Raw genomic sequence first — 24,996 nt, forward strand, 5'->3', positions numbered from 1 at the left:
GTTTTTCACACAGTGAGACAGGCACAGTAGAAGGAGTTTGGCAACAGGTATTGCCTTTTGAAATAAATGATAGTGCAGCATGTGTGGAAATAAAGGCTTTGAGACCTGTTTATGAAGACAGTGCACGTGACTGATAAAACACATGTACTGGGTTTGCTCTGTGGTGTTTGGGAGAAGGCATTTGGAACATCAGTGAAATAAATGAGCCTCGCAGTAAAATGCCCTTCTCAGGAACCCTTTGCTCCTGGTATTTCATGTCCCAGGACAGAGGGCCCAGTGCCTGCACTGTCTTCTCTGGAAGGCACATGGTGGAACAGCTTGGCTGGGGCTTCATGGTGTGCTGCTCTTAAGGGCACGTACAAGATCCTACACAAATTTGTACCTCAGGGATTGGGCACAAGCAACTGGGATGTGCATGTCAGTGTTACTGGTACTGGCAGCGGGTGCAGTATTGAGGCATTTCTGAGAAGCTCAGCACAGTGAGCTCTATGGACATTAATTTGCTTTCTGGGATTCTTGCAGGGAATGTACATTGCCAGTGAGTTGCTTCATGCCCGTTGCTTAGTATACTTTGGGTTTTCCCCTAGGACTGCAGTTCCTCAGTTTAGATTAATGGTAATAACATGTCAGTGTTCTTCTAACCCTTCTGGTTGAAAGCATGTGGGGGGAGTGGAACCAACCAGCCAAAGCAACACTTACATTGTTTCAGGACAACTAATGTGTGCCTGAATGCACAGGCAGCCATAACCAAAGGAAACAGCTTTTCAGACCTTTTATATGCCCCAGTTCTGTCCTGAATCATCACCAGAACCACTCAGTTCCATGTGTGCCTTCTCCTCTATGCAGTGTTGTGTAGACTTCTTGTTTCACTTAGGCAATAACTGACCAATTCTTTGCAAATGTTCAAAGAGGTACAGTGGCAGTTCCACCACAAGGCATTGATCCTTCACATGTTCTCTAGGATGACCAAAAGCACTTATAAGTAAAAGTGTTACTTGGAGAGAAAAATTGCTTGGACCTGGGTCCATAGGGATCTTAACGTAGATATTGGCTTTGGTTTTGCCCTTGCCTTAGTGTTTGCAATAAGAGCAATTTGCCTGAGATCCCATAATGAGATAGCAGAATCAGAACTCTGATTCAGGGGTTATTGAACTCTAGTGCAGGATTTCCTCCCCTTTAGTCGTCTTTTTTTTCCTTCTGTGCTTCTCCAAATACAGAGTATCCAATCTCTTTGGAACTTTGCTTAAAGAAAGAATGTTAATCAAAGACAAACCTCGGGCTCTGGCACAGGTGTTTTGAATGTATTAATTCGTGATCAGATTTGTGTAAAGAAAGGTTTTACACTGAAGAATTCAAATGCTTAGGTTCAATCTGGATCTTAGTTGCAGTGTCTTAAATAAAACACTGAAAACGTGACCCTGAGCTGACCCGTGACTATTCAAATTGACACCAGAAGGGGATGTAAACTGGCTTCATTGTGAAACCAATGGATTCCTCTTCTGTGATAGATATAGGGAAACAAGGTACAGATTTAAAAAAACCTCCCTTTGGGAACTGCATCTTAATGGTATCCTAGTTGCATAAGCATATGCATAGTTCCAGGAATCTAATGGAGCCTCTGGGCTTTGATTTTGCATTTGCGTTTCTCTGGTTATGTGGTTCACCTCATGCACTAGCCATTCAATATATCTTTTATATTGCTACAATAGTTTGCACATTTATCTTTTTAATGACAAAAGGCTCCAACCCTCTTCACATCTGCATTGAAAGTATTTGCATAGCCAAGGACTCACCCCAAAGGCAGCTCCCCTCCAGAGCCATATAGATTGCCAAGCCTGGAACACCAAAGGGGAGCACGGGGACACTGAAGCATTTCCACATTTAGTCAATTCTTTTTGGGGGGGGGAGGGTGAGAGGAATAATTATAAAAACAAGACAGCTAAATCAAAATGACCTATGAAAATAAAAATTACCATTATTTAACTGATTGCAGTAGAACAAATAATTCCTGGACAGGTGTGGCAAAAGTACAATTAATGGAACACATAAATAGTCACTAACTCAGGGGACAGCTGGTTCACACTCTGTGCAACAGCTTTAGCAGAACTGATTCGTTAATAAATGGGACTTGTTGTCTAATGGAATTTCCATTATAAGCAGTAAAAAGGAAACTCTCATGTTCTATAAGAGTATTTCATTGTTTGACATACTGGCCCTTTAGTGTCTAAATTACCCTGTCCATATAGGGTTTTTACAAAAATATTTAAAGGAAAAATGGAGTCTGAATGTCAAAGACTTGTAATCAAGTTGTTGTTAAGGGACTTGAACTTCAACCAATTCCATTTATGTTGCTGGAGACATTTGCAGGAAGCGTGAGCCAAGGTATCCACTTACCAGTGCCTGATGATAGCTCATGGTAAAGGTATTTAGATACCTAAAGTAACACAGAGGTGCAGCAGGAGTTTGCAGACCTACACATCTCCCTAACTTCTAAAAGTGGCACATTGAGGAAATGACCAGCAACCTGGTCTGTTCTAAAATGGACAAGGATCATACTGAAATAAAACAAGGGAACTAATCTAGATCTTGGGGAGGGGTGTTCCATGTGGACACTGGGGCCATTCTGGGCTAAAACCCAGAAAGAGCCAAAGGCTTCAGGGAGGTGTTTCCTGTGGCAGAACAGGAGCCAAGACTTGAACCTCAGCCCAAACGCCTGTTGAAGCTCAGTTGTACTACCAACTATCAGCATGGATCTGCAGAGGTACCTTTGAAGTGCACATCAAGGCACATCTGCCTTCTAAAGCACTGCAGAAAATCTTGGAAGTCAAAGTACTCTTTAAAATGTGCTTTTAAGCAAAATTTGGAAAGATACTACTGCAAGGCAAACACAGAGTGCAATATGCTCTGTTTAACTTGCTTAGCATTTGAAATCTCTCAATCCTGACATTTCTTTGTAGCATAAAGCTCTCCAGATCAGGTTATATCTTATGCATTGTAAAACTCCAGTAGTGAAAACAAACATTGTTTCCAGAGTCATCTGTTTGCAATTTTGCTTGATTAGTCTTTCAATCCTCAGCTTGAAATCTATTGGAAGGTTTAATGTTCATATAGATAGAATTTGTTCCTTTTCTAATGATTAGTTTTAGCTGCATTATTCAGCCTTACTTATGTTAGCCTGCATTTTGCTTTTATCAAGACACACAGTTTTGTCTTCTTAAATCACCTTCCATCAAATTGCCATGATTGTCCTCACCAATCTGTCACAGCAAGAGTTATTTTTGTCCAGCTCTTCTGAAAGCCAGCTCCTAAAAACAGCCTCTGAGTATGTGTGAGATGCTTGATGCTGCCAATGGGGATCAATATAGGGATGACATAACAAGATAAGGATCTACAGAAGAACTCAGCTCCCAGGTTTTGCAAGCATTTTCCGTGTGGGGAGCAGCAGAAGCAACAGAGTGGTGTCCCCAAAGGCAGGCACAGGAACAAGGAGCCAGGTTATTCTAATGCCCAGGAAACAAGATGAGCTCTGGAGGAGGACATGGCCCCTTCCACTCTCCTGTCAAAGCCTGGGGCTTTCACGAGGCACAGCCAAGGAGTAAGAGGTGGAGGTGGTGGTGGAGACCTTTGTCTTCCTAGCACTCACCCACTCATGCTGATAAGTTTGCCTGAAGGGCTTTGCTGTAACATAAATCCTGTACTTCCTTCTGGGAACACAGGGAACAAAACAGGGCTCTCCTCTCTCTCTCAGCCCTTTGCATCTGACAACTGTGTTCACATCTCCTCTCCTTTGAGGCTAAAAGTCTGAAATTCTTCCAAGGCTGCCTTCCACATTGTTTTCTAGGCCTTTGGTCATTTATTGTTCTCATTGCTATTAACAATTTAAAAATGAACTTTTGTTACTGGGAAATAGAATGAGAGCTATGGAACCCTGACAGAATTAGAGCACATTTGGACATATGTGGTTTTACACTGAATAGAGTAAGAGCTGGAACTAATTTCTTCTCGTACAAAAGTAAATACAAATGTCCTCAAAATAATATCCCAGACCCAGAATAATTCTGCACTACACCTCACTGTGCTAATGTTACATGTTGAAAGAGCATTTAATTCTAACTTCTGCAAATAATCCTTTTATGATTTATCACATTTTAAGAGTTCTTAGTTTAAAACACTTATTGGTTGTATATGAAACTAATTCTGTGGATAATTTTTAAAGAACTGTATTTCAAATTAGCTTAACACCTTCTAGTTACAAATTAAAAATTGGTAAACTGAGTCACTGAGAGCTGAGGAATATTAATGCTGACATTTTCTATAATCGTATGAAATAAGGTAAAAAGTATCTCATGGTTGTTAACTGTTCCCAGATGGAATAATGGTAGTTCAATGCCACAATCCAGCACATAGAACTTTCAGGTATATGCTGTGGCTTATGGATTTATTTGGAAATGTTTACAGTAAACTTTAAGTTTTCCCTCTTTTGAGTTCGATAATTTGATATAACATTATTTCTCATTTTCATTCTTTTGGTGTATTCACAATGGACTGATTATTATATTAACTGTTAGTTGTACATTGACACGATATTTTCAGCTACTGTGCAGAGTCCCCAAACCAAACCACTTGAAAGTGGATTTCCTGTAGAAAAAGATTGGATTTTTCTTTCTTGAGGAAAAAGCAACAGTAGCACCTGTAGCCCACTGCTCGAGGGCTAAATCTACCTGCATGTCAACGGAAGAACCCACTTTGTTTGTGGGGTTTATCCCAGGATTAGGCCAGTTGATGGTTACATTTATAGCAAAAGGGACACAAAATTGTAGTGTCACTTTTTATACACAGTTATTATCATGGAATGTTATTATATTTTCATAATTCTCAGGCTGCTATAGGAGAACTCTCAGTGTCTTGAAGAAGGCAGGTTGTTGTGTGATCTGGATGTATGAATTCAGAGGGGAAAAAGTTTCCAGATTTTGATCATAAAGCAACACCAGGAGCATTATGTATTCTTCATAACAGAGCTTGATTATTTTTTTTAAAATCCCCAAAACTATACAGTGACTTTAAACAAAATACGGGAAAATAGTATGTGAAGTGGTTTTATAAAATAAATAATCTATTTTCTATAAACGTACAAAATCAGTTATACAGCAAGTAAGAAACTGATACAAATGCAATAACTGAAAGATATATTTAATTTTATAACTGTAATAATTTATTTATGAAATATATCCACATATATATAAAATATATCATATGTTTTGGCAAAGAGCTCCCTTTCTTGTTTCAAAGAAAATCTATTACCACTGGTTTAAGCCCTATATAAACATTTGTACTGTTGATTTCTTTTCACTTTTCTTTTGGTCTCCATCTTTCTTCTTATAAAATATAATTTATTGTCATGGGGTTATAGTTTAACCTATGTGCCCAGGGGAAAGTCTGCATGAAGGTCAGTCAACCCAAAAAAAATTTGTCACAAGTAAGGGATTTCCTCTCTTCTTAAATAATATAGAACAGGATTTGCAAAAGTTACTCTTTTTTCCTTGCTTACTCTTGCATCCTCGTAGCAAAAAGAAGTCCATAATTTCTGAAGACATCATTTACATTGAAAAATGTCCAGGGTCGGATTTAATCCTTATTGCCAAGTTTTCAAGTTATTCACTGATGATGTTTCAATGAAGATAAACATGTGATTTGTAGTACTAACAGAGACAAATGTATGTGCTGTGGATGGTAACGTGGGCAGGGGCTTAGAACAGCAAATATGAGTTACTCTGATCGTATGAAGCTTCATTTGAAGTTCCACAGTCCTACGTTTGCGGCTTTAGGAAAATTCTTGGGGCTGAATAATTAAAGTTCTGTTCACCAACTACAGTGCATCCTTAAATAATCACTGTGTTTTTGAATGGAACTTTGAAGTGCAGGAATAATTTGTGCCTAAATTAGGTAATCTATTGAATACTCAATGTATACTCTTAACTTGCTATAGTTTATAATAATATTTATATTAGCCATTCATATTTATTCTGCATAGATACTGTCATTTAAACATCTGCCACGAAGTTACAATATGATGATTCAGGCTTGCATACATTAACAAGAGAAATATTTTGCATCTGTTTATTCTGAATGAGAACTCATGTAGAGGCAATCTCTCTCTAGCTCACCACATTCTCCAATTACAGTTGCCTGCATAAAGCTGTGGATGGATTCCTCAGACACAAAGTGGAACAGTATGTTTCTATTGTACTCTTTTAAATCACAGAGGAAAAAAATGCTCCCTGAAACTTTGCATTGCTGAAGTTGGGATCTGCCTTTGAAGTTTTCTTCGATAGTGATACATTCCCTGCCAGTTCCATGATAAAGATTATCCTTTACTGAGACTCTCACGAGGGGAACACGGGACAAAGCTTCCTCATGCAGGTTCACGTGCCCTCTGAGTGGCACTGCTGAAATGGAAGTGGTGCATTGCTCAATTCTCCACTGGCATCACACTGAAGCATCAAGTTTGTCCATCTCAAGGGAGAGTTGTAGTTTAAGTTCTTGTTTCTGAGCTCCAGCAAATAAATGTTAAAGCTTTAAAAAAAAAAAAACAACAACCAAACTGCTTAATATTCAGCACTAACTGCCTGTTACCTGATAGAATAGGGTTCATGTCCTTGATTATGTGTACCCAGAGTGAACGCTGCACAGTTGTCTGATTAGCTCTGCTCAGATAATCATAGCAATAAATCCAGCTTGAGGACTCCTAATCCAAGTGCTTTCCTTCATAGCAAAAAATTTTGAGTAATAGTGCGACTTTTTTAGAAGTAGAAATATTTGAAACTGGCTGCTGGGTCCCAGTAATCTCTTTGGATCTGTTATGGAAAGCAGATTTATTTTTCCCTTCAGATGCTTTTTCCACAAGGTTCTTTTCTGTTTCTTTACCTTGACAGTTCTAGTTTTACTGAAGCACTGCACTGGGACGTGTAGCTTAAGTTGCTGCAGTGCTAAATGAGCAAAAACATGATAGACAGGAACAGCCCTTGCCCTAAAAAAAAAAAGGCAAAAATATGTATTGGCTTATAGCCAAAGAATCCAACTTTTGAAGGAGGTTAGATCAACACAAGGGAGGTTGTAGCAGTTCTGTGCATAGTAAAGGTTATTTTAAAAATTACATATGGAAAAAAAACCCAAACAACTCATGGGCCAAATTCTGCCCTTATTTATAACATTCAGTTAAAAGAGTTAAGGGTGCTGCAAATACAAAGAACATTTATGGAGAATCACTATTTGTTTTCAATATTAAACATCTGCACCATACCTGATTGTTCAGAATCCTCCAGACTCTCTGTGCTACTGAATGAAGTTGTGTTCCTCTTCCCTGCATTGGTCTTTCTCCTCTGTCTTTTTCATTGATCCATGATTTCTGGAGAAGAAAGATTTTCCAAGTTTGTAAATGTGCTCTCATCAAGTCCCCTTATGGAGCCATTCATAAAAAGACAATGTGATGCTCTTTGTCAGACTAGATAAAACATTCTGGAATAGTGCAATAGTCAGCATGCTCCTAGCTGGGCAGATCTGCTGTTTTCAAAAACATCACATCATAGAAGGGAACAGCAAAATGAAAATTCCAAGCAGTACTGGCTGCCTCTGGCCTCTTTCCTTCACCTACTAAACTCTAAGGTGACATACGAGTTCTCTCACTTTTGTTCTTTCTGTTCACTCCCCCGTCCCACTGGAGGGGAAGTGAACAAGCAGCTCTGTAAGTGCTTGGCTGCTGGCCAGGGCTAACCCACCACACTGGAGAGGGGAATTTTAGTTAAAATCCACGCGTTTTTCACTCAGTTCCACTTGATAAGTGCGACTGGATTAATTTATCTCTGTGAAATAGTCAAGTCGTGTAGACAGGTGGCAGCATTCAGATACTCACCTTCTTCTGTCTTGCACTCTTCTGCAAAACTGCAAACACTGTTCATCCTGAGCATCCAAACAGGAACATCGAAATGAAGACTGGGAAGTACTTTGATTCTGGCCTGTAGACCTTTTGCCTCTAAAGCTGCCTCTGTAGTTAGACAGTCCATATGGCACAGTCCTCCTGTTGTGAGTCACACATATTGTGTATTTTAGAAGCCAGTTAAAATGATATTCCATGTCTTTTCTGTTTTAATAAAGAGATCTATTGATGCAAAGCAATAAATAGTGGCACAAAAATCAAAACATACTCATATAAATAAGCAGTTCTGTCCTTAAAAGATTGTAACTTCTGCCCAATTAGCTCAGGCTTTCGGGAAGTTATAAAGTAGCAATCAGCTCTACTGGGAGAATTAATTGGCAACTACACAATCTAAAAAAAGATTGGAATACCTAACAGCTGATACAATTACAAGCAAGGTTATTGCTTATTTTACTCCTAATTCCTGTGTTGTGTTGCTCACCCTCCCCCAACGTACAATATTTGTTATGTCCAGTGCCATGGCTGGTGTGAAGTGACAAAGGAGCTGTGATGATTTCACCAGACGAGTAACATCATGTAGTTGTGTTATCTTCATGATTCTGAGCCTGATTTGCCATTAATTTAATCATTGAGAAATGGAGACAACTGTCAGCATGATTAATTCACTACATCATGTTTGGAACATGATCCCTGGAGTTACAGAGGTGAGAAACTGCTGGATAATCTTCCCTGTATGTATCTATTAATACCTTTCTACAAGAGATCGTATTCTGCACTCCAGCACACCAAGAAATAGGATGAGACAGCTCTCTGTATTTCCCTGCAGTCGTGCATGCTTTGCTCTTTAATGGGTTATAGTCAATCAATTCCTGCTGACATCCCCAAAAGGAGTTGGATGGTTTGGACTGATGTCATAAATTATTCTCCTTCAAGTTGTTAAAGAATCTCAAGTGACAGCAGCTGTCCACCACATGAAACTTCTGGAGACCCATAAAAGCTCCTGTGGACTTGAGGGATGGGCTAAGCAACCCACAACTCCACAAACACTAAAAATATGAAGGGAATCTCATGTTCACAAGCAAGAAAGAGGAGTGAAGGGAGTGGAAAAAAAAAAGGCAGGGAAGAGGAAGAGTAAATCTAGAAGGGTTACAGAAAGGTTACAGAACAAAGCCTGAATAATCAGTTTGCAACCACTACCTTCATGTAGTTCTCCTTGTTTCATTTGCTTTCATAAAAACATCATTAGGCTATTAATGGGAAAGCTGCAAATTTTCCGTTTTCCCACACACATGGTGGGCTGAAAGGTTCAGAAACATTATTTTCCTAATGTCTGCAATAATTTTGGTGTAACATCAGTGCAGTTGATGCAAATCATTTATTCAAGCCTCTGCACTTACAGTACGTATGAGCTTGTGCATCTTGTCTTTCACAGCCTGAGCCAGAGCACACCTGTCAGAGTTAGATTTATCATAAAATCATACTGAAAGATAGAAAATCACAAACAATATTTCTGGGGTAAGAGCCCATGAAATGGTCTTTCTCCAGCAGATGCTGCTCTGCCTCACCTACATGCAGAAACTGTTGCATATTTTCCCTTTACTCCTATGCCCAGACATTGGGGGAGCCAAGAATATGCATATTTGTCTCAAAACACTTTAGGACTTGATTTTGGCCTCCCTTCTCTAACAGCCATTTAAAAAGCTTTTTGTTGTCTTTAGGATTAGGAGCGAGTCCCATTTTATAATTGAAGAGTATTAATGATTCCATACTGGCATCTGCTTTAGAATGATGAATGTTGGGTGGCTAATGTAGGTAACTTCTGGTATAAATAATTGCTGTATGGTTGTATTTTTTTATACAAATACTTTTTTTTCTTTTTAATTAAGTAATAGCTGGTATTTAGAGACAGGAACAGGAGGAAGTTCCTTTATTTTTAAAAAATCCTCTATGAAAACTGTCTGGTAAAATTCTATTATTCAACTTCCTGCTCAAATTGAGACTGAAATAGAAAGATTAATTTGGTGTGTGGTAGCCAAATGTGAAAACCCTGTTTCATGACAGATAGTTTGCCAAGGGATAAAGAAGCTACTTGCAGCTTTTGCAGATGTCATCCCACATTATGCTAACAAGACATAAAATACTGCAGTGTGTTATTCTCATTACTTAAAGTGGTTCCTTGTTATGAAGTCCACTCTTCCAAAATACGATACTGGTTTTTTCACTCTAATTCTCTAACCCAGAATCTCTGTGGGACTGAGCTGCAGTTTGCCCTGTGCCAGAGGTTCTGCCTGAATAGCTGGAGAGGAAGAAGGGAATGTGTTTTATTCTTAATTGCAGTAGTTTGCAAATTAATGGACCAACTAGAATTGCCTTCAACTTTCAATTTCACTTTAATACATCAGTGTGTGAATTACAGTGACTGAGGAATGGGCCTATTACTAGTCTGCTGTCTTTTCTAAGAAACAGTAAATTCCAGCAAACAGGGAGGGGTAGAGAATATAAATTAATTACAAGTGATAAGAGCCATGAATCACAGCCCTAAGCAAAGAAGGAAATTGGTATTTTAGATGCTGCTTCTGATCTTTCTAATGAGGTACTTCATGCTCTGTGAAACACAGAATGCTTATAGGAGTGTGGTTCATAGCTTAGGAAATGTATTCAAGACCCCCTCATTTTCAGTGGCCCAGAAATACCTGCCAGTGCTCTGACAAGTGTAAGAATTACCTGGAACATCCAAGTGAAGTTTATATGTAAGCTAATGTGCAGATTTGCCCATCAGAGATAGAAATGTAATAATGCTCCCAATATGCCTGGTTTTGATTTCTAACCCAAAAATTCAAACCCAAACCAGAGATACTTCTATAGCAACCCAGAGTCTTTGCAACAGTGTTCAAAAGAACCAAAAAATAGAGATGTTTTCTTGCCTGTCAGTTACTCTGCTACAACTCATAAATCACTACGTTTAAGCAAATGTTAGTGTGTGTATGGTTATCATTCCAGCAGCTGAAAATGTTTGTGTTTCAAGTTAGTTCATGCCTCTTTCTCAGCACTTCAGAGGTGAGAGGAGATGCTGAAGAGATTCAGTTGAACAGGTATCAGAAGCATTTGCCTGGCAGCTTCTTAATCTTAGATTGTTACATGTGATTAACAGATGCTGCTCTTTTTTATTATCTTTGTGGTGTTGCAAGGCTCAGGTGCAAAATGAAGTAGAATCACAATTTCTACACATTGAATGGGAATTATTGTCAGCATGTGATTGTCACCAAGCACTTATGTGGCAAAAAAAGTCTCTTTGCTTTCTGTTTCAGGTGAGGCATCTGTTTTCTTTAGTCAAAGCTCGAGGACTTGAGTATACCCAGAGCAATTTGTGCCTCCTCAGTGAAGATGAGGATCAGTTGGAGTAGGGCAGAGGCAGATTTGTTGGCTGGCTACCTGCTCCAGGCTTCTGGAGATCCTGAACAACCAGTTCCCTTATACTGTGTTCCTCATGCTTATGACCCAGTCCCTGGCCAAAGCACTGGCTAAGGGCCATTTCCAAACTTTTTGGAAAAAAAAAAAAAAGATAAAATTTGAATTTCTGTCCTTTAACTCAGTAGGCAACATTTCTTCCTTTAGGAGAACAAGCTTCTCCTGAAGCAGTGAAATGGGTTTTCACTATTTAAGAGCTGTGTGTCCTTTATCCCTTTCTTCTCTACAAAGTGGAGAACAAGCAAACCTGTGCAATTCTGGATCAGCCTTTCCAAGGTGGTGCTTTGAACTGGTATCTGATTGGCAACACACAGATTTGTGATTTCTGTGGAATTACTCTCTTTTGTGGAGTTAAAGATCATTACTGCAGTGAGGGGGAGCATAAAAGTCTGCACGCTCAGTTTTAAAGCACTTTCTAGATTAGAGAAGGTCTGAGTTCAAGGAAGTAATTTCTTCTTGAGTATAAGCTATTTGTTCTTTTTTCTGTAAAAAATGCTAACACAACTCTCCAGTACTTGTAATTATTCCATGAGATGTAATTATGATTAGTCAGTGCAACAGGTCTGTTAACTGAAGATAACTCCACGTATAACAGAGCAGCACAAAACTAATCAAAGCACAGTGTGCTCTTGTCACCTGAAACACTTTGGATTTCTGCAGTGGAAGGAATACACAGCAATCTTTAGGTCAGCAAATGTTCCTTCTAGAATTTTAAAAGAAAAAAAAAGTATAGATCTGCAGATTGGATAACAGATGCTGAAATAACCTAGACTATTTCTGTGCTTTGTGCCCACAAAACACAATCATAAAAGCTGTCCCCCAAAAGCCAGCTAGCTCTTGAAGCAAGATCTGGCCATTAAATTAACAGAAGTAGGGATTTTTTTTGTTGTTGAAAAGGACAAAATTACCGAGTAATAGTGGAACAGCCATTCTGAACCAGGGATATCAGGGAAAATTTCCCACAGAAGCAAACTGCCCATTGAATGATTACTGCCTTCAGGTCGAATTGGGAAGCATGATTTGCCTAAGTCCTGCTGTCCTTTACTTATAGTGAATTCAGGCAGACAAGTCTAATTGGTTTATTTTAATTTTTATAACATGTGGCTGAGTTTCTCATGCTATGTTATAATTGACCTATGAGCTGCTATTATTTTCTACTTTCCCAGCCACTTAAACACTGTAGATACCTCCAGGGCACTGGAGAGTTTCAGCCAAAACAAAGGGATGAGGGGGTTGCAGCAATCATCTTAGATGCTGTGATTTCAGTATTCAGCAATATATTTTCTGGCCTGCATCCAGGCCAGCGAGGCTCCCAACAGTCTCCAGTGTTTCCAGACAATCCTAAAATGTATGAGATCCCTGTAAGGACCACTGAGAACAAAGAACACAGAAAGGAAGCAAAATTTACCATCCTCCAAGTGAAACAAAATGTCTACAGAATGAAAGATGCTTGGGGGAAATAACAGATATTTCTGTGTATGCTTTCATATAAAGCCACTGCAGGAATATTGTGTAGCTCTATAGATGAAGAGATCATTGGCTGCTCTGAAAGTTGGCTCCAACTCTTTCTGTAACAGACATATTTTTTTAAGAGTGCTCACAATCCATGTACCTCCCCTATTAACCCTTCCTTAGCATCATTATTTAAGCAGTAAAACATCATCTTCAAAGAAGTGCCTGCCTTGTTGGTTTTGTCAGCCTAACCACATGCTCCCTTCTCAGAAGCTGGACTTCTTCTGATTAGCTTTTTGCTCTTAAAGTCATTTTCAGAGGAAACAAACCTTTATCCTTTATAGCCACACCTTTCTTTTTCACATCTTCAGTTTAGTAGTAGCCAGTGTTCCTGAACAGGCTGCTGGATGCAAATGAGCTTTAGTTCATTAGTTACAGCTAACTTAGTTAATAAGCCAAGGATTACACACATCTGCTTCATTGTCCAGTTTCACTGACCCTGTGAGTTCTTTGATTTCCCTCCCACTGGGGATTTCATGGTACCCAAGTCAACTACTGTGAGAATCTGGAGGCTTTTTATCACTATCCATCCTCCTCCTGCAGCTGTCAAAATGATGTTACATGTTTTCTTTTCAAAACATGATCAGAACAATATCTGAGTCGCTGAGCTAAAAGCTGGGGTACATTTCTTGAGAGAAGCAATATGAAGCAAAAGTTGGGGTGAGGGGTGTCCATTAACACCCCAAATTCCCCGAGGGGCTGGGTAGAGCTCACCTGACTTAATAAACTGAGCCACTGTTTCACAGGAATACCTCTCTCAAAACAACTCTCAGCATATCCTTCAGTACTTCATACCAGTCCTAATCTGATCCCAGTTCTGTGGCAGGATATATGACTTTTGGTTTAAGCAAATAAACTTTGGTGCCTAATTTTCTGTCTGTCAGGCCCTAACTCCCTTTTCTCCTTTTCTCCCTCTGACTGGCAGGGGGTGTCGTTAGTAAGTGGTTCTAAAACAAAACCACTGAGGTAAATGCCAAAAGGCAGAACTGCTGGGAAATAGGGCTTAAAGGAATCAAATGAAATCTCAAATGGTAGCTTTTCAACCTAAAATTCAGAGTACTTGCTGCTAAAGCCACTCCAGCAGTGCACACAAAGAACACACACTAATTTATGTTTCTTCCACTCTCTACAGCCTGTTTAGTTCAAAATCCACCACAGGTTTAAAAACAAATAAAACAAAAACCTGGGGAAAAATAAACACATGGTGTTAAAATATAAGGCTGATGAAAGTGAGTGTGGTTTGACAGCCCTCGAGACTGTTTATCCTTAGAATTAGACCAACAAGAGCAGCAGTGGGGAAATCTCAAGGCAGTGGCCATCAGTGTCTCATCCCTGACCCTGTATTCTGCAGGGCCAGCTCCTGCAGGGATGTGGGATTTTTAACTGCAGAGCCAAATCATTTCAAGTCTTTCTGGATACTGCTGTAAAACATCCATACTGTGTAAATAAGCTTTACAGGAAGACTAAGAGGATAGATTCTTCTTCTAGACTGAGGAGGGCATGCAAGCTGTGCACATTTCAGAGAGTAAGACACTGAAAGTGGGAAGTCAGTACACAATCTAAACACGCAAGAATAACTCTTTGAATAAACTGGCCTAAAAGTCAGATCAGTTTGTCCATGATAAAATATAGCAATTACAGCAGAAGCCTGTTACTATGTTCAGTATATCTATTGGAAGTTTATTTTGTGCAAGACAAATAGGTTTCAGTGACTATGTGGGTAGTAAAGGTTGCAAAATCAGGGCAAATTTCATTCAGAAAAATAAAATCAACTCAACAGAAGATTTATCACTTTTGGCACTTGGTTCTGATGGTTAACCATGTGCACTGTTTAGCTTCCTTGTTTGAGCTGCCTGGCTCACAGCCACTGTTTTATCATCATGCCTTTGGCTACCAGGTATTTCCAATCTGATCTAAAGTTTATAACCACCTGCTTAATTGTTTTGCTGAACAAGAAATCTTTAGCTGCGTACTTTTATTTCCGGTAGAATACAGGACATCATCTATTCATATTTAACGATGATTATCCAGAATTGGGGAAATTATAATCCTCTAGAATATCCCTTAATGCCCATGAGGATGAAATGCAGTCACCAGTGAGGTGCAGGTAACCAAAAGATGTTGTGAAGGCAAAGTCAGCCAGCAGAGCAGCAGTTAGAGCAGGAGCAACCAATGGGTTGCCTGAAGTCTTTTTTGTAACAACATCCCAAGAAATCACTTCATCTCTACATGTGAGTAAAACTGTGAGTGAAGCCATGATAGGGCACAAATTGTTCCCATTCTAAGATGACTTTCTGATGGCAACCTAAGTCAGTAATGAGCAGAGATCATTGACTTTTAGCTGTTGCAGAGCTGACTGCCTGTGCAATCAGCTGGGGTCTGTTCAGCTTCTGACAAGTCGCTAACAAACCCATCCGTCATCACCTCCAGGAGAGACCAAAACAATTCAAGTGCATGAAAAGCCTTTCTCACCCCAACACACGGTCTCCTTAGGTCAGGAAAACACATTTCTATTGGGAGCTGTCTGGAGCCAACCTAGTGCTAAAGGGTATCTGACCTTCATATGTTACAGAAACAAATTTATTAAGTGAGGAAACATCAGGTCCTTTCAGTGTCACCATGTGCTCACACACCACGGAATGCTCACCAGATCCTCTCCAATTTATCCCACACAGAAAAGCAACAGATACAAGTCAGCCCCTGCCCTTGTCCTTCCACAGGAAATAGAACATGTGTTTAAGTACAGAGGAGCAGAGCAGCAAACACAGTGTTAGATCAAACTCTTCCTTTCACTTTGTCCATCCATCCAATTTTCCTGATTCAGAAATTCATGTAACTGGCAGACAGAACTCTTAGATCAGCATGTAAGCTGGTCTTTACAACGTGGTCACAGGATTTCGTTCAGTTACTCATCTCTTGAACATAATAGCAAATATAGAAAGGAGACATCTAGAAAAAAACTCACTTTTGCTTTGATTTAAACCCTTTGAAAGAACTGTTCTTATTTTTGGTGCTTAGTTTGAGTGAGGAATTGTCCTTTGAAAATGGTCTGGATTATTGCCATGAATTCTCATTATAGTTTTATTTTAGAATTGAAGACCCACTTGAGTATCTGATACTGTGTCCTCATGATAGCACCACTTTCTTAGGAGTTATCACCTTTTAATCTTTTACTAATCACTATGAGCATCCCTGACGCTTCACACAGCAACATTAATGTTAATTGAACCACATGTTGCTGTCACATCCATAAATTCAGTTCATACTGAAATACAGAACCCCTTTGAAGAAGTGCAGATCTAAATGTAGTCTTGTCTACATTTTCTTCTTTCACTTACAGAATTAAGCATCAAGTTGTGTCTGTATTACATCAGTGGGTACTGTTTAGAAAAACAATTCTTCTTTAGAATATGTCTGTAGCTATAGATCAAGATAAGCACTTGACAAAAAAAATACATTGCAAACTAATTCCTGACTAATCAATCTTATCAGTGAGAACAGTTTACCAGCTTTTAATTAATTAATTATCTTTGTTATGCAAGCCTTGTCTACACCACATAATTGCATTATTCTGTTCTGACTTACCTGCCTTTCTTTAGGTCTTCTTTTCCACTTAAGGCTCCCACTGTTCCCCAGCATAAAAGACTCACTATGTCAAAATAACACACTGATGCTCTTAGTGGTCTGGCCTAACAGCAGTGGTTCATGCACAAGTATAAAGCAATACTCAAAACATGTGCGCAGAGATAATTTCTCTCTTAATTGGCACAAGCTGCAGGGAGTCAGAGGCTCCAAACTCTGCAATTTTGTGCTTTTCTACAACTGTGCCCCTGCTGATCTAAGTGGTTTCTCAGCAGGGATAGAATAGACCATCTATCGTCACTTTGCCTCCAACAGTTTCACTAAAAACTTTAACTGCTTTTCCAGAAAAGGAGGAGTGGCCATGACTAAGATTTGTTTTGAATGTATTACAACAATGCTTAACAGCATCTCCTGTCAGGAAAAGCAGAAGAAACCAGAGGAGGAAGTAAAGTTTGTCCTTGAAGTATGGAGGCAAGAGTAATGTTGAGAAAATATTAAGGAATTTTTGTGAGGAATAAGAGATGATAAAGTGAAAGAAATAAATCGGCAGAAAAAAAAAGAAAAATAATAAGCAATTATAGTATTTGATGTAGAAAATAAAACAAAGCAAAAAGGTAAGTATATAAGCAAGAAAAATACCAATCAACAGATGTCAGGAAAACTTCTCCAAACTTTAACACCATCTTTCTGGTGTCTCACTGTATGTTTGATCCTCAAAGTTGCATTGGAGCCAAGTTTTTAGTAACTATAAGAACTTCCAACAATGTGTGTACGAGATCAACATAAAAGCCCCGTTTACAAACTTGTTACCAGTCTGTTCAGATCCAGGGGTTACTTCCAGTTAAAGGCAGTGGTGTAACCTGCTTGGGATATTAAATTGTACAAGCAGGCCTGGTTTCCCTCATTCACATCCAGACTTTTGACTTGCTGAGACATTACTCCAGGTAGGACACCAGGGCAGAATTAGTGCCTGTTCATTCAGACATGTGATATGAAATCTTAATGCTGCTTCTGTTGCACTGAAATGGTCCAAAATGTCTAACACCCTTATTTCAGTGACCACCTCTGCCCTCATACACAAAAGCATTCCTGTTTCAGCCTAAAGGGAGATTTGGGCAAGTACACAGAGCTGCTCCTTTCACTGCTCACCTTCCTGGCTCAGGCCAGAAACAGCACAAGGAGCAGGACAGCAAAGCTGCCCACTTCAGACACTGACACACTCCAGGAAACTCAGTCCCTACTGGCCTAATTCCCTACTTTCCACCATCATAAACCCACTCTTTACCAACCCCAGAGGGCTCCCAGCATCCCAATTCACCCAGTTCCAACAGTGTTATTAGGTTATACAAGTTCATGTCTTTGGAGCACAGTAGCTGAAATGTATATTCTATGTGAATATTCAGCATTGACATTGAATGTATTCATTCCATAGTTTGCATACAAACATCCAGTCACATAAAAGTTATTAAAAGAGAATTTCCTAGTACTCACATCAAAATATTACAGGCTACTCTATACCCAGTGGGGGTGGACTTAACAGAGCTGAGATTTGCTGCTATTTATGTACAACTGACTTCAGTTAAGCAAGCAGAGGCTTAGAGCCCCAAGTGTTTAATATTTAGATTATTATACATACTTCATTGCTAATGCCATAGGTATCAGTAAAATATTAGATACCTCTATTTCCTTTTCTTTTTTTTTTTTGTTCTTTGTTTTGTGATGTTTGCACAAAACTTTCGGGTAGGGAAAAATTCTCCACATCACTGAATTAATGCACACTAAATACTTTTTCTGTAGACTTAAAATAGGATATCCTAAAGAAAAAAAAAAAGAAAGAAAAGAAAAAGAGGAGTGTATGTTTAAAATTAGCAGTGGTCTATTTATTCAGTGCGTAGGGGAAAAGGAATGTCATTGCCCCGTTTTCACTGCTGAGCTCTGACTTAAATTTACTGAGTCATAAATATTTGGCTAAAATAACTTTATGTAATCCTGGGGTGGATTAGTGCAGGTATGGAACTCAAAGAACTGAATGAATTGTGTGAATACGTGATACTTACAGGTTGGTAGAAGTTCAAAAGACATCATCAGACATGGCCTCTGGCCAGGACACACATGTGAGTTTACAAATTAAGTGCCCATAACCCCATTTGACTTAACCTATTTTACTGCTATTTTCTGGTGTTTTTTTACTCCTTCTGTTATTTTAATCTGATTAAAAGCTTTGCAGTTGATTCAAAGGCAGATCTGAATTAGTACAACTGTTCCCAAACTTTAGTCACTGAGGTACTTGATGGCGTGTGTAGAAGTTCACAGTCATACAGCCTGAAGAACTTGAATTCCTAAAGTAATTTGGTTTGGGGTTCATCTGATCTCCTGATTATTTTTTTACTGGACTGATCGCTGTGGTTGCTACAGGACTGAAACCTAATAGCCTGTGAGAATCTACAAATCCTTAAGTCTTAGTTACTCAACAAGACAGGATATATACAATGGTGTAGGAAAAGGAGGCCTCAAACCTTTGGGATGTAGGCAAAGTGTCACCCTTCCTGATGATTTCTTTCCATTAAACACTGTCAGTACCAGACCCTGCTTTTCTGCACGTGTGCTCCACCCCCACTGCCCTGTGTGGGGCTCCCAGCTTCCAATCTCTGACAAATGTCTTCAAAAGCTGTTTTTATTATGACTTGAAGCATAATGATGAGTTATGTTTGCCATTCCGCAAAGCATAATTGCAAAAGGCTTTCTTTTGTAACGTCTTAAAATCTGGTATATTGAATTTAAAAAAAAAAAAATCATTATTTTAATGTACCGGTATTTTTCCATTTTAATTTTTATCCAAACCAGTACAGTTGCACATACAATCACACGCTGTTCTTCCCTTCCCTATGCGCGGGTAATTAGGAACAGATTTCTCCTGGAAAATACCCACTGTTGCCTTATTTCACTCGTGCCCGGTACTTGGATGTACCTGGACCGCGGGAGCGGGAGGTCACCGCGCCGGGCGCTGGCGGCACCCCCTGTGCCCCCTCCCGGCAGGTGCCGGGGTCACCACGCTCCCGGGGGCTCGGGGGGGCTGCCCGGGCTCCCGGGGCAGCGCTCGGGCTCCCTCGTCCCGCCCTGACCCCGCCGGGGGCGGCTCCGCCTCCGGCTCCCCCCGCCCGGGCCGTCCCGGCGGGGTCCCCCGGGGGCCGGGCAGGGATCCCCCACCCGCTCCCTCCCGCCGTCCCGCTGCCCCCGCCCGCCATTCCCGCCGCACTCACTCGGGCGTGTTGATCCAGATGATGTCGAGGTGGCAGTAGTACACGCACTCCTTGTCCTTGTAGGTGTAGCAAGTGCAGCGCCGGGCCCGCGGCCGCAGCCCCCCGCCGTCCGCCCTGGCGCGCCCGCCGCCCGCCGCCGCCGCCCCGCTCGCGTCCCGCTCCCGGTGTGCCGGGTCCCCGCCCGCGGGGAGCGCCGAGCGGGGCCGGGGCAGCGCGGACCCTGCGGGGAGGCAACAGCAGCGCTCAGCTCCCGGAGACCCCCTTTGTAACAGCACCCGACCCACCCCGGCTCCCCCAGGAGTTCCAGGGCGCTTAAAGCACCGTTATGTTTTCGCTGCCCCACAGGGATGCATCGCTAAGGCAGCGCTTTTGTTTCAAACCTACGTAGGGTCAAATGATGTCTTTTTGGAGTCTGGTTCTTTACCACGCACTCCTGGAGTGGGCTGTTGCTTCACAGCCTTTTGGAAGGAGGAAAAAGAAAAAAAAAAAACAACAACAAAAAACACAAACCCACCCAGCCTTTCTTTGTGTGCATGCGTGGAAGTGGCAAAGAAAGAAAGAAATTCGAGTTACCTGCAGTCGACGTAATCGTAAGTCCAAAGAGGAACAATAAACCCAGCTCCATTAAACCCAAATTGCACGCTGGTTAACTGCAGGCAAAGGTGAACTGCAGGGGCGACTGAACCGTTCCAGGAGGAATCACTTCAGGTTGGAGGCAGGGAATATCCTGGGGCTGGCGGCACACGCTGCTCCCCGGAGTTAGTTCCCACACGGAGGTGTGATTAGCAGTTCTCCCTTGCAGTTATTTTCCTCCAGTGCAGGCTTAGTCCTGAAGGGGGGAGAGCGTTGTCAAAAGAAGGGAAGATCCATCGCTTGGCTTTTCCCACACACACCTCCCACCCCACCCCCAAATCCGATCAGAAAGCGGAGCTGCTGTTTTCCAGCTGCAGACGCCTCCCACCCGGACAGCTGCCGGCCTCCCCCGGGGCCGGGGGGCGGGCACGGCCCCCGCTCCCGCCCCCGCCGCCCCCCGCTCCCCACCCGCCAGGTACAAGCAGGGATAGAGCAGCACATCCTCCCGGAACAGCCCGGCCGAGTTGCTAATGCTGCTTCTGGTTCCTCGCTTGTCAATGATCTGATCCTCTTGCTCCATGTCTAATTCCAGGAGGAATCGCTTGCGTGATGAAAACGCAGCGTTTCGACTCAAAGCTGGGCTACGGCTTTTGGAATTGTTTGGGGCTTGTTTTCTCCCCAAGACTCTGCCAGTGATTCCCCAGGCGAAATTGAGTCAGCAATTTATTAATACTTTCATTTCTCCAGTTACTTATGAGCACCTGTTTGTGGACAAACCTACCTAGAGTGTAACACTTAAAGGCAAAAGGGGATTTCATATTTTGTGAAATACCTGATAGTTGGGCCTAGAAAAACACTCCTGCATGTGACCCCATTTTCTATTGTAATATCAGCTCGTAGGTGATAATAGGTAAGGGTTTAAGGGAATTGGCTCTATCTTTTCTTACAGTAGTATGTGTAGTACATCCTGTTATAGGAAACATATGTTATAGACAGCACATGGAAAAATGTTGCAAATTTAATTGTGGATATTTTAAATCAAAACACAGTGTTTCATTTAAGAATGTTTCAGTATTAAGAGAAAGAACTCAGCCAAAATTTATTTCATGTATCACACCAATTTGACATATTCACTAAAATGTGATTTGTGTGTAGAAAAGTAGTTGCAGGATCACCCAGGTTACGTTATCCATGTTCTCTACTGCCTCACATTCTTCTCCAGCCCTGCCCCCAATTCCAGCTTCTGGTGTGGACTATCCAGTAACACTTGCAAAAAAAAAAAAAACCTCATTAAGATGCCATGTTTTGTCAGTTTGTCAAACCTTGCCTTCTGTCAGTCTCTGAAGATTGAGAGTTTTGTGTGAGAGCTGTTGTTACCCAGCTAAGAACAAGAGCATGATGGTCATCAGACAGGGTAATAGCTAGAAAGTTCCATTTTCTCAAGTTTTGCTGAGACCACAGTTCTCTGTGGAAACTTAAATTGCTTTTGTTTCACACAATTTGTGCAAATTACAAGATTTTGGAATATAAAATTGAAATGCCAGAAGCATTAATTGTGCCCTATCTCTAAAACCCAGGCAGAAAACACAAGATTTAAGCTTTGTACCCTCTGCAGTGAGTGCAGCTCATGAGGACACACGAGTTTGCTCAGGTACTGACAGCATCGAAGCACTGAAATGGAGCTGTGAAAGCACCTTAGGAGATTTTAGTTCTGCTAATTTTAAATAGTTTCAGTGCAGTTGCTGATTTAAGAGAAAATAGAGCCCATGTAAATTACTGAAGTCAGCATTATAGTGAAGTTCATGCTGGAGCTCGGAAAGTAAGTGCTTACTTACCTTTGAGGAAGAGTAGCTGCAGTGACCTGAATGTTTGTACCGTTTGCTTTGCTGGATTGTGGGTTTGTGTAAGTTCAAGTCATGCTCTCCAAGCATCAGCAGAGTTACAGTTTGGCTTCACAGTTGCATAGGTGCTCTACTTTAAAAAATGTTGTGACAAAACATCCCTGAGAAAAAGAATTGATTCAAAGTTATTTGCATTTCTTATACAACTAGAAAAATTAATTTCTCCAGATCAGGAAGTTCTAGATATCGTACTCTTGTGCTGCTGGATTGATTTTGACAAATGATTGCATTTTAACTTATCTGGAAAAAAAAAAAAAAGAGAGATTTATTGTGCTGTTACTGTGTAACAGAACTCTCTGCAATGAGTAGGAAGTACTGATTACATGTTGTGGGTGTGACAAGTAATTATGACATGAGTAAATTCTGATTCGTGGATTTAATTTTCTTCATTGCAACAGGGTGTTTTTTTTAACACTGATGCAAAATTATCATAGAAATTAGTAATATATAACTGTATCATACATATGGGTGCGTTATAGCAAAAAACCAGTCTTGTTGTGTGTGAATTGATTTAACCACATTTTCCTGAAAATTACTGTTCTGTTTTTTAAACAAGACTGTGAAGACCTCTTCTACATTGCTCTGCTTTTTCTTCCATATGCTGTTTAATCTCTGAAGAGCCAGGGGAGACCATATCAGCAGATACCGAGTGCTGTGCAAACAAAAGAAGTAATAAAATACAGTCTGAAATTTTCTATCAGGGTTCAGAAATTAAGAAGGGCAAGGGTTTGGTCAAATGACCTCATATAAGCTTTAGATGAAGATAAGACATAGATTCTACACAAAGAAAGACTGTCATCAAAGGAATTAATTCTCCTGGATACTGTAGGTCTGATTCACATTTGCATTGATTAGCAAGTTATTTGTGTCACACATTACCTAATGACTTGATAACTTTTTGTTTCATAAATGCAGCAGTCTCAAAACAAGAACACTGGTTAAGCAAATAGCAACAAATAAATTTTAAAATTTATTTGTTTGGGTAGTAATAAAAAATGTCTGGGTATCAGTGTCAGTGATAATCACATGTGATGCAAAATGGTTTTGTAAATCTATTTAAGGATTATGTTTTCATTTAGTTAAAGAGTAGCAGCCATTGAAGTAGTAGGCAGAGATTGGAAGCCAAGAGATCTAATTCATACTATTTTTCAGCTTTTCCTTTAAAATTGTTTTAACTTCATAGGTTCCTTTTTCTATTTCAGTTTCAAGGTCTTTATTGTGGATGGGTACTTTGCATAAATCTTGAGAGGCCTGGACAAACGGGTGGAGTTAATCCTTCTCTTTTTGCCTTCTAATCTTCCCAGCTCCGACCTACTCCTTGTCCTTGTGCAGGAGCAGCCTGGCAGTGCTGTGAGATCCAGCTCTACTCTCCACAGACAATGGGAATTCCCCACTCCTGGGACACTTCCTTATTCTTAGGGCCACCCAGGCAGCTGAAGGAAGACAATCAGCAGATCTGCCCTGTTGCTGGGTGTAAATATTGTATATTTGAGAACTTCTAATTGACTGAAGGGAGAATGTATCTTAGGGATGAGGTCAAGGCTGAAGGAGTCCTGGAATGTGGAGCAGCTGAAACAGATGATGTTAAGGAAAGTAAGCTCAGATTCCGGATTTTATATGCGAAAACCCCAGACTGCCATTTCAATTAGGAACATAATCTTGGTTTTGTTTAGTGCTTCTCTGCCCCTTGTACCCCTACTTTATACATACCCTCATATGATTGTGGAGTAATCAGAGACCCCAGCAGTAATTCCACAGCATTTAACCTTCATGGTACAGGTGACTACACAAAGCAGTTAGGAGTTATAAAGAAGTTCCAGATGTGTTTAAATAAGGTTGGTTACTGAGAGAAACCACTTTAAAAGCCAACCTTCTAGGATGTATTTACACTAGTAATAAAGCCTGTATTTAAAAGGTAGTGTAGGGTTTCAGCAGCAGTGGAGAATTTATTTTTTGGCACTGATATCTATTCTTACAGCCTCAAGCAGGCCGAGAGGAAAGCCTGATCAATACAGAAGGGGTAGTAAGTAAAGAAAACCAATCTATTGGTTTATAAACTATTCATATCTCTTTTCTCACCCTCTTACTTCCTTCTTAATCACAGTGTTCTTTAGTGTTATTGAAAGAAAAGATCATCTTAAGCTGCAAACACTGTGTTTAGTAACACACTCGGCATCACTCTCACAAAGCAACTTCATAGTGGTGGCTGATGTTTGAAAAATGTGCTGAGATCAGGAGGTTCTCCAGAAAACCTTATCTTCTGATTATTATTTGTTACTTTTTGCTAGAGTTCTATAGCCAGAAAGCTGAAGTTAATCTTGTCTACTCTCCTGTTACAGACAGCCCTTTTCAGAGCCCTTTGATGTCAGTGCAAAGAATCCCATTTTTAGTGGCCTTTGAACCAGATGTAGTAAAAGGGCAACTGAGCATTTGTAGGGGTTGCAATTGGGTAACTTGCTTGAAGGAGGAGAATTCTGATACCCATTTCTGTTTTCTCATTCTTTTTATTTCTTTTAATATTTGTATACTGTTAAGAGTAATATAGATACTTGGTAAACGGTGAAGAGAACAAATGCCTCTGCTCTGACCATATTCCACTTTTATCTAAATAAAGGAAAATAAAGAAGGAGCTCTGTGGCTGTTTTTCAGCCACAGTAATTTAATGATTCCTGCTTGTTACAGCTATTGTGAAATTTAGGAAGGAGTTTGCATAAGATAACATATCCTGCTGTTGTAATATACTGGAGACAGAGCTCAGATCTCTGGA

General features: G+C 40.4%; 1 protein-coding gene across 1 annotated transcript; it reads right to left on the reverse strand.

Annotated features, from left to right (window-relative positions):
* Positions 1-5,176: 5,176 nt before the first annotated feature.
* EDN3 (endothelin 3) lies at positions 5,177-20,672 on the reverse strand. The gene is made up of 5 exons (XM_027697557.1): positions 20,329-20,672; positions 19,756-19,975; positions 7,910-8,074; positions 7,301-7,405; positions 5,177-6,573 (listed from the first exon to the last, which is right to left on the reverse strand). The coding sequence occupies exons 1-4, from the start codon at positions 20,378-20,380 to the stop codon at positions 7,333-7,335; spliced, it is 510 nt and encodes a 169-aa protein (XP_027553358.1). The 5' UTR covers positions 20,381-20,672; the 3' UTR covers positions 5,177-6,573; positions 7,301-7,332.
* Positions 20,673-24,996: the final 4,324 nt, after the last annotated feature.

The sequence above is a fragment of the Neopelma chrysocephalum genome, unplaced genomic scaffold (assembly GCF_003984885.1).
Source record: "Neopelma chrysocephalum unplaced genomic scaffold, ASM398488v2 Primary Assembly neopelma1_119, whole genome shotgun sequence".
Taxonomy (NCBI): Eukaryota; Metazoa; Chordata; class Aves; order Passeriformes; family Pipridae; genus Neopelma; species Neopelma chrysocephalum.